Source organism: Antrostomus carolinensis, unplaced genomic scaffold (genome assembly GCF_000700745.2).
Source record: "Antrostomus carolinensis isolate BGI_N321 unplaced genomic scaffold, ASM70074v2 scaffold3800, whole genome shotgun sequence".
Classification (NCBI taxonomy): Eukaryota; Metazoa; Chordata; class Aves; order Caprimulgiformes; family Caprimulgidae; genus Antrostomus; species Antrostomus carolinensis.
This window is the reverse complement of record NW_010289074.1, coordinates 165,167-180,619: the sequence shown is the minus strand read 5'-3', so window position 1 is coordinate 180,619 and position 15,453 is coordinate 165,167. Positions and strand designations below refer to the sequence as shown.

The following is a 15,453-nucleotide window of genomic DNA, read 5'->3' as shown; positions in this document are numbered from 1 at the left end:
ATTCCTGCTCTCCTGCGTCTGCACTGATTGATTTCATTTGCATATGCAAATCAAATGCCAGTATGAGACACTTAATATTTCCTCAACTTCATTTAGTGCTCCAGCAACACGGGTCAATATCTGACTCCATCCTCCAGGATGTGGGGAGGGGAGGGTTGTAGCTGAGTCAGCAAATGCTAATCAGCTTTGCTGCTTTCAAGTCTTAAAATCAATTAGTAGTATATTAAGGCAGATTGGCTGGGAGCTCATTTAAGTAATAAAAATCTTTTGTATAGCTAAAAAGAAAAAAGAATAGGAAGGTTGACTGTTCCTTCCCCAGGGAGGTGTTTTAATTTGAGAAGTAGAAAGCAATGCATCTGCTGCAACAGTCACTGAAACATGGAGCTGCTCCCATTTCTGCTGGCTTCAGAGGGAAAGCAGTAAGGATATCCCCAAAACCACCCAGCACAAGTTTTTTATATTAACATACACAGACAGCAAGAGGAACTCAAAGCTGCATGTCCACATCCACCAGCCCTCTGCCCTTGTATTCACGACATTCATGCGATGGCACCTCGCTTGCTTCCTTACAGAGCAGGGACTCCAGGCTGTCACAGCACAAAACATCCCACCAAGTAGCACAGGCTCTCCAGCACCAACACCATAAGCCTCTGAGAACAAGAGATGCCACAAGAAGCTGTATGATCAGCTTCAGCAAACAAATGGTCCAACAAACCCCAGCCCGCAGCCTCCCCGCTGCTACGGGCATCATCTACCTACAGCAGGTCCACTGAGACCCCCCCACCCAAACCTGCATGCTCCAGGTTAGCTTCCCCATCTTGATGGGTGCTCAGCTCTGGAGTGAAGTGGCTGCACCTAGAAGATCCACTGAAACCAGTTCACCCCAGACAAGGGTCTGGCTCAGGACCACCCTGCACCACTGCAGCCACACGCTGCCACCCCTCCAGCAGCAGCTCAAGCACAGACACTGATTGAACCAGAGCTTTCCAGGTATTTCCCCTCACTCCCACGCAGCTTCTGCAAGTCACCAGGGCTTGGAGCTCACTCACTAAGCCAATGCTACAAACAGCCACACAAGTACTTGACCTTGAGCACTCGGGAGACTCTGGTTATTCAGAGCCAAACTGCATCTCAGCCAGCAACAGAGCTGGTTTCAGCTTTATACATCTGGAGGTATTTGCACCTGAACACTCCCTCCCCCTGTTCATAAACCAGCACAAGGCTCCTCAGCCACAATTCCCAGGAAAACAGTGGCCAGCACAGCTATTTAAGTTTATTTCTTAATCTTCTAATCGAGATTTCTGTTCTACAAGTGCCTGACTACCCGATGCAGCAGCTCATAAACAAGCAAGGGGCAAACACCTGCCTTATTTGCTCAATTTTACTTCAGCAGATTTATTGGACATCATCTGCGAGTATCAGACTGAGCAGCACTTAACACCAGTTCCTGCCAAAGCTGTGAAAAATAATTGAGTCACCACTGTCATGCCAATTTGCCATTCATTTCCTTTTCAAGGCTGAAATGCCACTGATGACTGAAATATGCTTCTGACCATAAGAAGTTTCCTCCATGGAACAAAAAAAGGAGTAAATAGATACAGATAATTGGAAATAAAGAGCAAAACAGGGTTTACAAGCCAACTTTAGATTTCACAGGTGGCTTTTTGGCCTTTAACAGTTGTTTATAAAACAACTGCTCTTCTCTAAACTACCATCAAATTCTTAAGTAGTTTGTTTTTCTTTTAATATCCCAGTCAGGACAGAGGTCTGTATATATTGGGAACACCAGTTCTCCCAGTGCTAGCACAGGTCAGTAGCCAAGGGGACAGAGAAGCACTGGCAGGAACTCGGGCTAATTTGGGATATAAAGCCTAGTTGACTGACTTCAACCAGATACTTTACTATTTCTCTCATCAAGTTTGCATCCACCACCCCACATTAATGACAGAACAGAACAGTTGACTGTACAAAATCACTTGTTTCCAATATGCATATGGTACATTAAATAAAACAGGAGTTGCACATTGCAAACAGCTGATGACAAACGGGGACACAGCAACAGAGCTCAAATATTGTGGAAAAATTCCAAAGAGCAGCCATAAAAAAAAATCTGAAACCTTATGATAGGCAAAATCCTATTGCCAACCAAATTTTTTACATCAGGTAGAAAATACTTAGAGACAGAATCAATCCAATGCTATGCTTTAAATCTAATTATAAAACTACTTTTCTTCAAGACACTACACTGTGTAGAACAATCCTGTCACTCAATATTATTGACAATACTGCATTGCCTCACTGCTTATTTGGTATCTTGCTTTATCATGTTCCCCAAATACTAATATCTTGCAAACAAGAAGCAAATTAAAACGCAGTGTGCTGACTGAATAGCTGCACAGTTTGGCACAGCTGTGACGGCTCTACACACGCATTCGTTAAGTGTGGTGTTATGAACCCTCAAACAAGGGTGGTGAACCAGCAGTGCAGTCTTCTCCTGCCCCTCACCTGGCTCCATCACAGCAAAACTGCCAGATGTTCTGGCACAGAGGAGGAGGAAGGAAAGCTGCTGCAGGGCTGCATTCTCCATGAGCTGTTTCTCATTAGCCAGTGTCACTGCACCACTGTCTCCCTTCTCCAGCGAGACTCAAGCCCTTGCTGCTTCCCTCCAGGTTTGTGACAGGCAGTGGTGACAAAAGGTAAACACACCTCCAACACACCTATCCCCATGCTTTCTTTCAGCTATGATGTTCATTATGATCAAGGATGTGTTTTTAAATGGACTGGGACATTTCAGACATAGGAATCTCAACATTCAGATGTTATCTGTGGAGTTCCTGCTTTGTTTCTAGAACTATCAGTTCTTTTGTAGCCATTCAGAAACAGCAAAGTAACACCAAATAAGTCAACTCATCCACACACTTGCTAAGATATAAACATTAACAACAAGATATAGTGAAAGTAAGTATTATTAACAAGCTCATGAGGCCAGCACAGTCAATTTAGTATCTCAGCTACTGATTTCTTTGGTTGGTTTGAATGCTCTAAGTTACTGCAGCAAAATAAACTAATAAAACAATTTTTGGTACATAGGATTAGATGAGAATTACTGGGTCACCTGCTAGTGTCCTCTGCTATTTAATTGCTTCTCCATGACATGGACTTATGTACAAAATACAGGCAATTTCACTTTACAGCACTCCATATAGTTTGTAACAATCAGGATTTTAAACTCTTCAGAAAGGTTTTTAGGTTCTGCAGTTCCACAACACAACAGATGGGAAGTTTTCTAAGGTTTAAATTAGTTACAAGTTTTAACAAATTAACTATAAAAAGAATAATACAAAACAAGCATAGAATCTTCACATTAATATTTTTATCATCAATTCAACACAACTAATTCCATCAGCACATTTTCAAACTAGTAACAGTATTTTGTACCAACATCACAGCAGACACTGGAGCTCAGGCTGCTGCTCCTGGACAGCAGCTTGAGTGCAGCTGGATTTCCCTGTTTGCAAACAAACTAGAGACAGCTGAAAAGAACAAGCAACTATGCATCTCTGCTGCAATCTGCCATGAATTAGTTTAAAACACTAATGAACATCTCAAAGTCACAGTGTTAAAGCCTTTTAGAGACTAAGGGGCATTTTGAACCCACTGTTTCAGAGTGTTGGCACTATCAGGGACCCACCATTTTATGGCTTCCCATGCTGTTCTTCTCCATAGCTTTACCACTACAAGCTGTGAGGGCTACAAGCTTTTTTTAATTAAAACTTTAATTCTTGATCACAGCTCTTTAATAATGAAAAGTAATAGAGAGGATTCAGCATGGAGCTCTAGACACTTACATATTTAGGAATCATTTCACCAGTGACAACCACCATTAAGGTAGAACATCTACAGCTTAATACTGCTCCAGCCCAGAAAAAGCAGAGCATTCTTCACCTGAAACTCAAACGGAATTTTAAAGCAATAAATATTGTCTAAGTGGGAAGACACCATCAGTATGCTAGATTTGTTTTGTATTTAGCATCTTATTAACACTCATCAATTTGGTCCACGCCTTTTAATATTCACAGGCAGCAAGCCACTTGGATTGTGTGCCTGAAGCTAAAGAAAGCAGGTGCAGAAGCAAACTCCAACTGATTGTAATCATATTCCTCATCCCAATATGAATTTTCTTTATTCTCTTTAAAGGAAACATGCAATGCCATTAGATTCACTAACTCAGTATTATCTGCTGACTCAAACCTACTTCCCATCAGCATCACAAGATTTCCAGGGCAGGTCTGTCTCCCTTCCAACCACTGACTCCAGCATGACCCTAACTCAGCTTGTGAGATACAGGAAGGGAGGAGGAAGAGATCAGCCTGAGGAAGACAAAACTAAATCTTTCCCAGGTCACAACTGATACTAAAATTAGGAGGCACAATAAACAAAAAGAACAAAAAGCCACTAAGGCCAGGTACATTAAGCACAGCAGATATGAAAACAGCAAAAGTTGCAGGAGCAGTTGACTAAATGGAAGGTAAAGAACTGTGTCTATTAAAACAAGAAAGTCCTAAAAAGCATAGCACAGTCCTTGACAGCTTTATGCCACACACTTAACACACCCAATACTAAGCAGACCAAACTAAAACTAGCTGTTAAAGAGTCAATACACTCTGGCATCTGGACCCAGGCATTCAGCTGCAAGTTCATTTTGGTTTTGAACACAATAAACCATCCCTTGCAGAGTTCCCATCATCAGACATAAAGCAACAGCAAACTTCCAGAAAAAAGGAGCAGCAGAGCAAGCCTCAGAGCTTTGATCCTTCCCACTGCCACCAGAACAAGGGTTATTCTGTACTTTGTGGCAACTCAGGCTCTGTATGCATTTGTCTTAAGCTGAAAAAGGAGAAAAGCATCAAGCCAGTAAATTTACCTGCATGAACTTTGCATGCTTCAAATTATGATTTAGGTACCAAGATAACTGTGACCCAGTTGCGTTTCTCTATAACCCAAAGTTAGAGAAATCAAACTCATCAATTTGTCTTCTATTAATGGGGCAACTGTTACTTCAAAGTCAAATAACAGATGGGAAAACAGAAATGAAGCAGTTTCACAACTTGTGTGTAGTGGCAACACACTCACAGAGCAGCACAGAGAGGAAACTCTGTTCAGGTTTAGCAAAAAGAATGGTCAAAAAGGGACAGGAACCAGGTTTTAATTGTATTTTCTAAATATGTATGCACAACTCCACAAACATCCCTCGAAAGAATGAGATATTTGTGCTTAAGAGGAGGGTATTTATTATGAAGGAAAACAGCACTATTTACTTGGGGCTGTTTCCCTCTGTATTTAAACGCTTCTAATTTCTTAAAATAAGCAGTGTTCTTCTAGGCATAATTGTTTCTTTTCAATCAGGCACTTAGTGTTTGCAGCTATCAAATTTGTTGCAGCTGTAATCAAACACCATGTCTTGGGAAGGAAAAATCTTCACCTTCTGTTAAGTCTTGCTGCACTACACAGCACTGCTTCTGCAGCAGAGTCCAGAGTCCAAAGTGTCCTGGTTCTTCCCAGGGGCTTCTAACTGAACTCTGCTTTTGGAAAAAAATAAACTAACATTAAAACTCTAAATATTGCATAGATTAGGAGTCCTAAAACAAGTATTCAATATTATGCATCCCTTTTCTCTTATATAGCACTTTCATTGTTAGAACTCAAACACCATGAATGAAAATATAATCCCATTTGAGAGACAGAGAAACTGAGGCACAGTGGAAAGTTGTGACATGAGAACATCAATATAGCAAGACAAGGACAAAGTTTAAGTAAGAATCCAATTCCTTCCTATTCCTACTAGGAATCCACTGAACAACACTGTCCTAGCCACAGCAGGACAAGTCCTAAGTAAGATCCCTGTGCCTTCTGCAGATTTCTGCACTGTTTGAAGATCTCTGGTTAGCAGACTAAGTAAAGGTCAGCTATCCCCCTTGGCATATAGAAACACATTTTCAGTCTGCAATGTTCCATGAACTCAACCAGTCACTGGTCTTTTCTGTGCTTCACCTTCCCCTCTTTATGTTAACTGTGCTCTTCTTGTCAGCTTGTTCTTTTGCCCACATCCAGAGCACAACACGCAGACACTGGGCTCCCAGTGCAGCCAGCACTCATCCCACCGGAACCCCCTTGCAGAACCCTCCTGGCCCAGCCAGCTACCAAAACACCCCCAACATCAGAGCAGAAAGAAGTTTTAAGCTACTCAGGCTCCAACTGCTCGCTTAGTGTTCAATAAACACTCAGGACCTCAGACAGACAGACCTGAGCAGCTCTGAAAAGCGTAAGGCTTCATTAAGCTCACAAGCCTCAGTGGTTTACAGCATCGCTCTCCAGTCATGCATGATAAAAAGCAGGTTTGGGTATCTTTCCTTAAATCTCTTTCTATTTTTCATACCCTCAGGAGTAACAAAGCAACCAAAAGGTAATGGTTTACAAATAATGTAAAGTTATCTTATATCTACATTAGTAAACTAAAAAACCCACCTGCTATTCATCATGAACTGCTATTAACATTATTGAGGAAATTAGGTGGAATTTATATCAATTTTCCTCTTATAATAAGAGACTTGCCCAATTTATTTTAAATGTCAGCTTACTATGTATTCATTAGATGTGCAGGCAGCAGTGATAGTAATTAATTTCACATTGTAGTCTAAGCATGTGCCTTAATATTAGCTTCACATATCTTTCAGGGGAAGCAATAAATGGAAGCATTGGTCATTTTTGGTCATTAAATCTTCAGGAGTATTTTTCACAAGATGAGATTGTCAAGATTCACATCCTAGTAGAATTCTAACTTAGATTATTTATAGCTGTCTCTACTTCAAAATCCTCCTGCAGTTGAAATGAAAAGCAAGACTCCACAACAGCTGGTTAGGATTTTTCAGAAGAATCATTTAGTCATTAAAAAAAGTAAAAAACCCCACAGTCTGAGGGTGAACAAGGCTAATTGTGAAATCATGTTGAATTCAAGGGACAATTTAAGAGGGGAAAAAAAAAAAAAATATATTTAAGGATGGTAAAAGCATGAAAAGCACTTAATTTAAATATATTCTAAATTATATGTTCTGAAATGGAGCTTCATAAGAACTGCTTATCTTTAGTAAAAGAATCTCTTCAGTAAAAAAATTACATTCAGATCAAACTATTATATTTAAACGATAGTGAAATTTTCTCTCTTCTTTCAATTCAGCAAGAAAAAGCTGACAATTTTTCATTCCCAGCCATCCTGCAACAGTTGCCTTGTTTCTTTTTCCAGATATTCACTTAACAACAGACACTTGTGTGCTGCTCTAGTCATGTCTCCTCTCCCAAACTGTGATGTTGCCGAGTTTTCCCACATTCACACCACCATGCAGTAGCTCCTCAATGCTGCATGTTCATCCATCAACACAAATTCACAGCAGCAGGTATGACAAGGAGCCTTTCTGCAGCTTGGAAGGTGGGAAGCCAGACTTCATGACCAACATGAGATCGTGCAGAACCATCTGCACCACAACAAGGAAAAGACACCAGACACCTGAAGCTGTCACCTGGTGCCTTGAACCCAGAGATGCTGCAGCCTCAACTGCATTATCCTCAGTCACAACCATTTCCACCCCTTAGGAGAAAATGGTTGGGGAAGGAGAACATCAGCTTTTTTGTCGGCTCTCACTCTCTTCCACAGCAGAAGAACGAATACGAAAATCCCTACTGTTAACTGAGCTCTGAAACAGTTTTTGGCATCTAGAGAAAAATCACAACAAACAGTAGGAGATCAGAGAACATGAAGAATCAGACAATGAAAGCAGACAGAAACAAGCTGGCAACACACACCAAACTAAATGAAGAAAAATGAGGAAGTCAAGACAATGAGGAAAAGAAGATTAAGGACGATCCAGCAGCAAGGCACAACATAACATAGAATAGAGTCAGAAAACTGTGACCTCGAGAAGGAAGCATCACAGCACAGTGGCTCCAGAGCTGGCTATTCCTCAAATTCCACTGCCACTTCTGGCACCTGCCTTACCTGGGGCTGGAAAAAAAGCTCTGCAGACTTTCAGAAACTCACTCTGCCTATCTGTTCTTAAAGCATTTCTAAAGATCCTCATAGTGGAAACATTTTTTAATATATTCTGCCACCACTGCCTCTCCCTTTTCCAACCAGTGAAACGTCTAACTGAACTGGGAATCCCAAAACAGTGAGAAATGAAGAAACATGCAAACAGGTATGAGCAGATGTCTGTGCTGTTTTCAAGAAATTGCTTGTCAGAGATCTTATCACACAGGCAACACACTGACTAGATAAGCTAGGAAGATGTTAACTTAGATAAAGCCAACCTCAATTTGTGTACTTCCCAGAGGGTCTAGGCAGAACAGACATCAGTGTAAGCACAATATTTTTGTGTCACTTTGATGCCTCCAACTATATACTTTCTTCCTGTCCTCCATTAAAAAAGTTCCTGAGATCTTTTGTTCCACTTTTAAAATTCTGTTTCTTTTTGGTGCATTTCCCAATGATTGCTTAAAGGGAACAGGAGAATAATGAACGTGCTTTGATAGCGGATCATAAAGGAGCCATTTACTGCAAGAACTCTGATGCATTGTTCTGTCTTTAAACATGAATTATCAAATCACAAGCTATTCATGAAGTTGTAGATTACCAATGAACTGAAACAGCATTACAACAGCAGCATGTCCCTTAGATCAAAAACACACTTATCTCCTCCTTTATCTTAGTTAACAACAATCCAAATAGCAAATACCTTGTTTTGAGGCAGGCTCAGAGCAGCACATTTAGCAAGCCTGCCCCTCTCCTTCTCAAAATGAAGCTTTCATTTGCACCAATGCTCTGTGTCACTAAACAGCACAAGTTTTAAGTACATTTCTCCCCATCCCTGGAGATGTGCTCAGTTACCTGCTTTAAAACTTCCTCATCACCAGTCAAATAAACTTCAGATCATTTAAAATGTGTGACTAAAGGGCAGCCCTGGAACAAGCCTTCGTACAAGATTACCTGCTGCATCGAGGTAATAAAAAAAACCATTAAGAAGTGTACAAGTAACTGTGTAAATGCCAAAAAATGAACTCTAAATGTCAAGAAAGTATAAAAACAGCTACACATCCTCTCACACAATTTGGGAGCGATGTACTGTCATGTCTACTGGACACAGGGATTGACATATGTTCTAGCAGAGATTTCACAAACAGGCAACAGGATCTGCCTTTCCTCACCACACTGCTGTGCTCACCTCTCCTGACAGCCCCCACACCCCACCAGCATCCCCAGTAGGCACTTACCCTGTGAATAAACAGAGCATGGACTCCAACTGAGATGAACCTGAACACCGCTGCCTACTCATCCTGAACACCTGCTAGCACACTGATCACTTCAAGACTAATAAAAACGTCCCAGTGCCACTGCTGCCTCAAGGCAAAGCAAAGGTTTTAATCAGGAATTAGAGGATATTTAAACAGAATTCCCCTGAACAATTGTCAAGTGCAGAAAATGTTGAGAGACGACAACATCATCTAAATGAAGGCATCTGCCTGGTTTAACGTATTGGGTAATTGTCAGGTAGGACTCATTACCAAAATTATTATTAAGGCTGAGAACTTCTAAGGACTCTGAAGAAAAAACATTTATGGAGATAGGACAAGCATTCTAGGTTCAATTATCAGCTTAAATGTAATTCAAAGTTTAAAATGGTGCATGTCCTTTACCCAGCAGTACCAGCTCACATGACAATCACAACTTGCTTCTAGTAGAAACAGTTCTTTCACATATCTGATGACTTCAGTGTCAGAGACCCAAGATTCTCTGAAGCTACCAAACCTTCACATACAACCCTTTACCTCCATAACCACCAAACACTGCATGTAATTTATGACAGGAGACACAGGAGGTGAATTTGTGAATTTAGATACTTGGAAAGGAAGGTGCAGGGAGAAGAAAAATAACAAAAGATAAAGGAAAAACACAGTAATTGAGCATCCCGTGCACTGTTCTGCACTCCCCGCTGTCTCAGCTGTAAATACAAGTGGCTACACAGGGCACTGTGCTTGCTGTCACCTTGCAGATTCCACTGTCAAACCCCACATTATCCTTCTTTCTCAGTCACTCGAGCTTTGCTGCTAGAGTAAGCTTTTAAAGATATTTTGAGTGCAGAAGCTGAGAGGAAAAAAATACATTACACTTGGAAGGATTCAGCAATTTGAATTCCAAAGAAATTTATTAAATTACACAAGAATCAGGCACTCCTGTCTTGGATTAAGTGTCTGCATACATATATCCTGGTATTAACTCTGCACCTGAGTTTTACATCCTACCATAAGCCAAACACAGATACCATTCACGACAATTACTGAACTGAGCAGACTTACCTTCATAGTTTGCCTGGAAGCCTTGAGCACTGACCGCATAATCACTCACAAGCCACAAGGACAGCACAACCCCTGTACTCACAATGGGAGCAGGCAGCTGGAAACCCGTTAACCTGGAAGAAATCAAGAGGAAGGTTACACTCAGCATTTTTGCCTTTGACCTGTTAGCAAATGGAAGAGTGAGGCAGCTGCCACTCTGGCCAATACACCACAGCCTGAAGCAGGGAGCTTCAGAGCTAAAGAAAACAGACTGGTACAGCTCAAATTCAATAGCTGCTCAACAAATGCTGGGACAACTCATCCTGGGTGTTTAAGACCAGCTTTGTGATCTCCAAGCAGTCACTGAGCCCTTCAGAACAGCTTTCCCCATCCATGAAATGAGAGCAATATTTCAGGTTCTTGAGTGAGCACAAGACATTATTCAATAATGCTTATAACACATTTTGAGAACCTTGGAGTAAAAAGGGTCTGCAACGTTACCCAAACTACATTAAATTGAACACAGTCTAAAATAGCATAAGAGAGCCGGCAAAAAACTGATGTTACTAATTAAAGCCCATCGAGATGGCTGTATTTGTTCTCTAGTTTTACAGTGGATAAGGTTTGAAGGTTCTAGGAATCCTCCCCAACTCCTACCCAACTGTCCCTGTAAGAACAAACCCAAGGATGGCATTTTTCATCATACATCCTAGATCATCTAATATATACCACAGTGAAGACTGTGATGGTTAACACCTCTTTACTCACTGAGGAAATCAAAGCCCACAGACACTAAATCCTTTGCACAAGATAATCTAGTAGATGTATTGTAACAACTGCCTGGAATACAAAGAGGTACTCACAAGTCAGAATGGAGAAAGAGCTGTATAAAAAGGTGACAAGTCTAGTGACCAAAGACAGCACTGCAGAAACCCACAGCCCAGGTATCTCACCCTCCCACCCGCTTTCTTTGCTGATTTAGAGCTAAATGACAACTGTTAAATTTTTTTAATTATTATTTATTTATTTTTACAAATGTCTGTCTGTATACTGATTTTAAACTGGCATTGTTAGATCCCAAACACTAAATCCCTGATACTGTATTGGCACAGTTCAAGAACAGCTAATGTACTGTTCTCACAATTACAGTTTATAACTTCTAAGCCTTCTCCTTACACTTGGCTAACATGATTTACATAATAGCTATTTGTTTTAAAGCAATCTCTAATTTAGAGTCTTGTCTGCCACTATACAGGACAGAAATTCAGATGCAATCCCCACTGCCCGATAACTGTCCTAAAACCAGACTGTTACAGAAGCAGCAGTAACTGCAGGGACTCACTGCCACACAATATCATTCGAGATCAAAAGTATTCAAGCTGGATCACAAGGACACAAGCAGCACAAGATAAATAGGCTACAATAAGAAAGTTTAAAGCTTCTTACACACATACTCAGAGGGTTATCCCACATCTTTTTATCCAGCAGCCAGTCTTTCTTACAGAGAGGGCAAAAGATCACTTGTGATACAGAGCACTCTGACCCCTTAAGAAATACCAGTAAGTATATATTAGACTCAGTATTTCCTCTCCTCATACACCACACAGAATGAAAAAAGCACCCACAGAACAAAACCAGCTCATTAATTTTGGGGGCCACCATCCTCTCTCTGACCATAGGGTCAGGTACTAGGACACTACAATTTCCAGCCCAACCCATTTCTCCTTAAAGTTCACACCAGCCCCATGGCAACTTCCAGAGACTGTGAGTGAATCTCCCACTGTTCTTACTCTGGCCCTAATCTAGTAAATCTAAATATTATCTGAAATAGACTGAACACTGAGTAATGAAACCTGACATGTTCTACCCAAGAACCTTATTAAAGCAAAACTTCCAGTTACTGGCAACAGTTATAGTTGCCAGTCAATGAGAGCAGTCAAGTTTTAATATCAAAGAAGTACTTACCTGCTCTCAGCATAAAATCCACTGTCTGTACAAGCTGGAAGAACAAGTAATTACTCCTGTTTATTAAAAATAAAAGGTTCCAGAATTTTTAAAGATTCAATATAGTTTTACTTTGCATGGAACTGCAAGGAAGACTGCTAGAGTTTTTATTAATAGAGTTTTTATTAATTTATTTTGCAGTTTAATTAGAATGGCTTATTAAAAACATCAAGTACTGAAAAAAAAAATCCAGGAAACGCATGGACCAGTTATAATGAAAATATACAATGGACAGCAGAACCTGTCTATTTTTCTTCCTATGTAATCACCACACTGCTTTATCTAGGAATTTTTAATCTAGGAATTAGTTAATGGTAGACTGTGCTTTTTATATCCAAAGTAGATCTGTTGTCTCTAACTCTAACTAAGCTTTCTGCATCATGGATTCTGTTCACACTCTGTGTACTAGCAGGACCTCACTCTGCAGATGTTGCTTTTAATTCAGGGCTCACCTGTAAGCAAGTGCACACGTGTCCCATAGGAGTCAATGGAAATTAAGTGCTACCTGAAACAACACTGCCCTTAAGCATGGATTTGTATTTTCTAGTTACAGGGCCTTAAAAGAAAACGATAGTTTGTGCATAGGGGCATGAAATTGTAACTGAGGGGTTGGTTCTCAGCCTTTTTACAGATTCCACATTGACTGAAGAGACAATTTTCATGGGAACCTCTGGGCTTCCTGAAACTCTAAAAATTAATAAACCCACCCATCTCTCCAGGCCTTTAATTCTGATGTTCACTTGTGTCTGTCTAGTGCCCCTGGAGCAAGCAGAAGAAAATGGGCTGCACAAAAAGTGACCAAACATTCTCTTTTTTTTCTTTCCCTTCAGATCAATTTTCTGCCCACAAAAGACTAAAAGTGCTCCCATTAGTGCTAAAACTACACTTATTCAGAAGGAAACAGGAAACATTGCTTCAATAAGAAAAATATCTGTATAGCAACGCCTACCCTCAATACTACTAATTTCCATACCTCTTCCTGCAATGAAAACCTACACTAGAAATGAGATTAAATTCTTCCTGTTCCTCACTGAAAGCAGTTGCAGCCAAAATAAAAGTTATTCCTCCTCTTAAGCCTTCAGCCAATGCACACAATTGAAAATTCTTCCTTCTACTGATGTCCTCGTCTTCTCCAAGCAAGAGCAGAGGCAATATCCTTTTGAAGAAATAATGATTTAACAAGGCTCATGCTCAAATCACTCCTGTAAAACCTCAGCACTCCTGTGCCAAAGACCCAGAAACAGCCAAGCTTGGCAGGATCCTCTGCCTTCTTTTGGACCTGGCTGGTAAGCTGTCCTCTTGCTTCCCTCCCTATATCTGCAGCCCAGACAACTTTAAAGCACAGGGATCAACATGATGGCAGACAGAATATGAAATCATTCCCCAATAGCCTCATACACAAAACAGTAATTCTGACATCACTGTTATTTAGTGTAGCAATTAAAAATATATATATACACACACACTAATGAGGAAGGAAAAAAACCCAGCAAACTCTGTTTCTTGTTTTTATTAAGGGCCATAACAAGAAGGCGAGGGCAGCAATAACAGCACAAATAATCATCTTCCATTTCTTCTGTACCTCTGGCCAAAAGGATTATTGAGTGATTATCCCCTTAAGTTGCTTGGAGCCAACACTGATTGTGTGAGATTTTCAATGTGTTTTTCATTGGCTTAATTCTGCTCCTACTGTGAGGAACCAAACTAAACCAGTGCCAGAAATACCACTTCATAAGCCTGCCCTTGCTTCACAGTACAGCAAAAATCAATATACCAAAACAAATCAACACAAAAATCCTCTACTCTATTTGCATCCTTCTTCATTCCTTGCCTCAGGTTTGCCACAGATATTGCAAATATTTCTGGTGCACGACTCCCTGTTTGCAACAAAACAGCAAAATCTACTTCTCAGAACAGCTTTGCTAGAACTGACATCAGTAAAAACGACCTGCTGTTGTTACCAGCACCTCTGCACGGGTTCTCTGTGGTTCTTCATGCACCAACCCCCTGAGCACACCAGCAGCTCCCAAGGCTCAAGGACCACACGCTGGGAGCTCGGTGTGCTGCTCTCCACTCCTCACAGAGCCCAGCTGCCTCTCCTCTGTGACACATCCCCATCTTCCCTAACAGCACAAAGTCCCTCCCTGGTGGAAAATTGTCCCATCTGCCTAGGAAAGGAGTAGAGCACCAGACAAAGACCCTCTGACTGCTCTGCTCAGCAGGTTCAACTCACAACTGAACACTACTTTTGTCCTAGAAAAAGAAGTCAGCCAGGACAGCCCACATCCCAGTCCCTTTGCAAATGCTCTCACCTCCATCTGTTGCAGATGATACTGTTCCATGTATCAAGTACAACTGTATCATATACTGTGACGCGGGCTCCCATTTTGGAGTGCAGGTGCCATAATTAAAACAGAGCACATTATTTTTCTGGTAGGATGCCCACCATCAGCTCAGGCTGTAATCAAAATAGTTATTGCAGCTGGCAATCCAACAGCCTTTAAAGCATAAATGCTAGAGAAGTGTCTCAGAACATCTAATGAAAACGCACTGGATTGCATCGTTTAACCCAGCATTAAATTACACTACAGCATACTTCAGTGATTTTTTTCCTGTATGTAATTTAAATGCACCTATTAAAGAAAATTTCCCATCAAATGAACCAATCTCTTCACTATATACAATTTAAATGACGTGGTTCCATAAGTGCTAGTCTGACACCCTTGCACCATCCCAGGACAACAGTCAAGCTAAATCAGGTGTAAGGGATTGTGTTGAGAGAGAAAAACAGCTCAGAGTGAGAGCTGCCCTTTGAAAAACAGTCCAGAATGAGCCTGAGTCCTCTCTCTTTCACACTGTGCTCCCACTTAACAAGGCAGCAACCTGAAGTCATTTGAAAGGTGCTTTCATGAAGTATTCAACTAATCCCTCATCAACTTGGGCCAACAGAAAGAACCCAACAACTTCCCACTGACTTTGAATAAAGTTTACATGACTTATTCAGCTCGCCAGCTGGCTCACGTACACATGTTTAAAAATTAAAGTCTTGGGGAAAACTGGAAACAT

At 40.9% G+C, this 15,453-nt stretch overlaps 1 protein-coding gene across 1 annotated transcript in view; it reads right to left on the bottom strand.

Annotated features, from left to right (window-relative positions):
• Positions 1-15,453, bottom strand: part of LOC104525642 (CUB and sushi domain-containing protein 2) — a 291,143-nt gene that overhangs the window by 238,010 nt on the left and 37,680 nt on the right. The window contains 1 exon segment of the mRNA XM_010168859.2: positions 10,405-10,517. Coding sequence (XP_010167161.2) covers positions 10,405-10,517 — 113 coding nt within the window.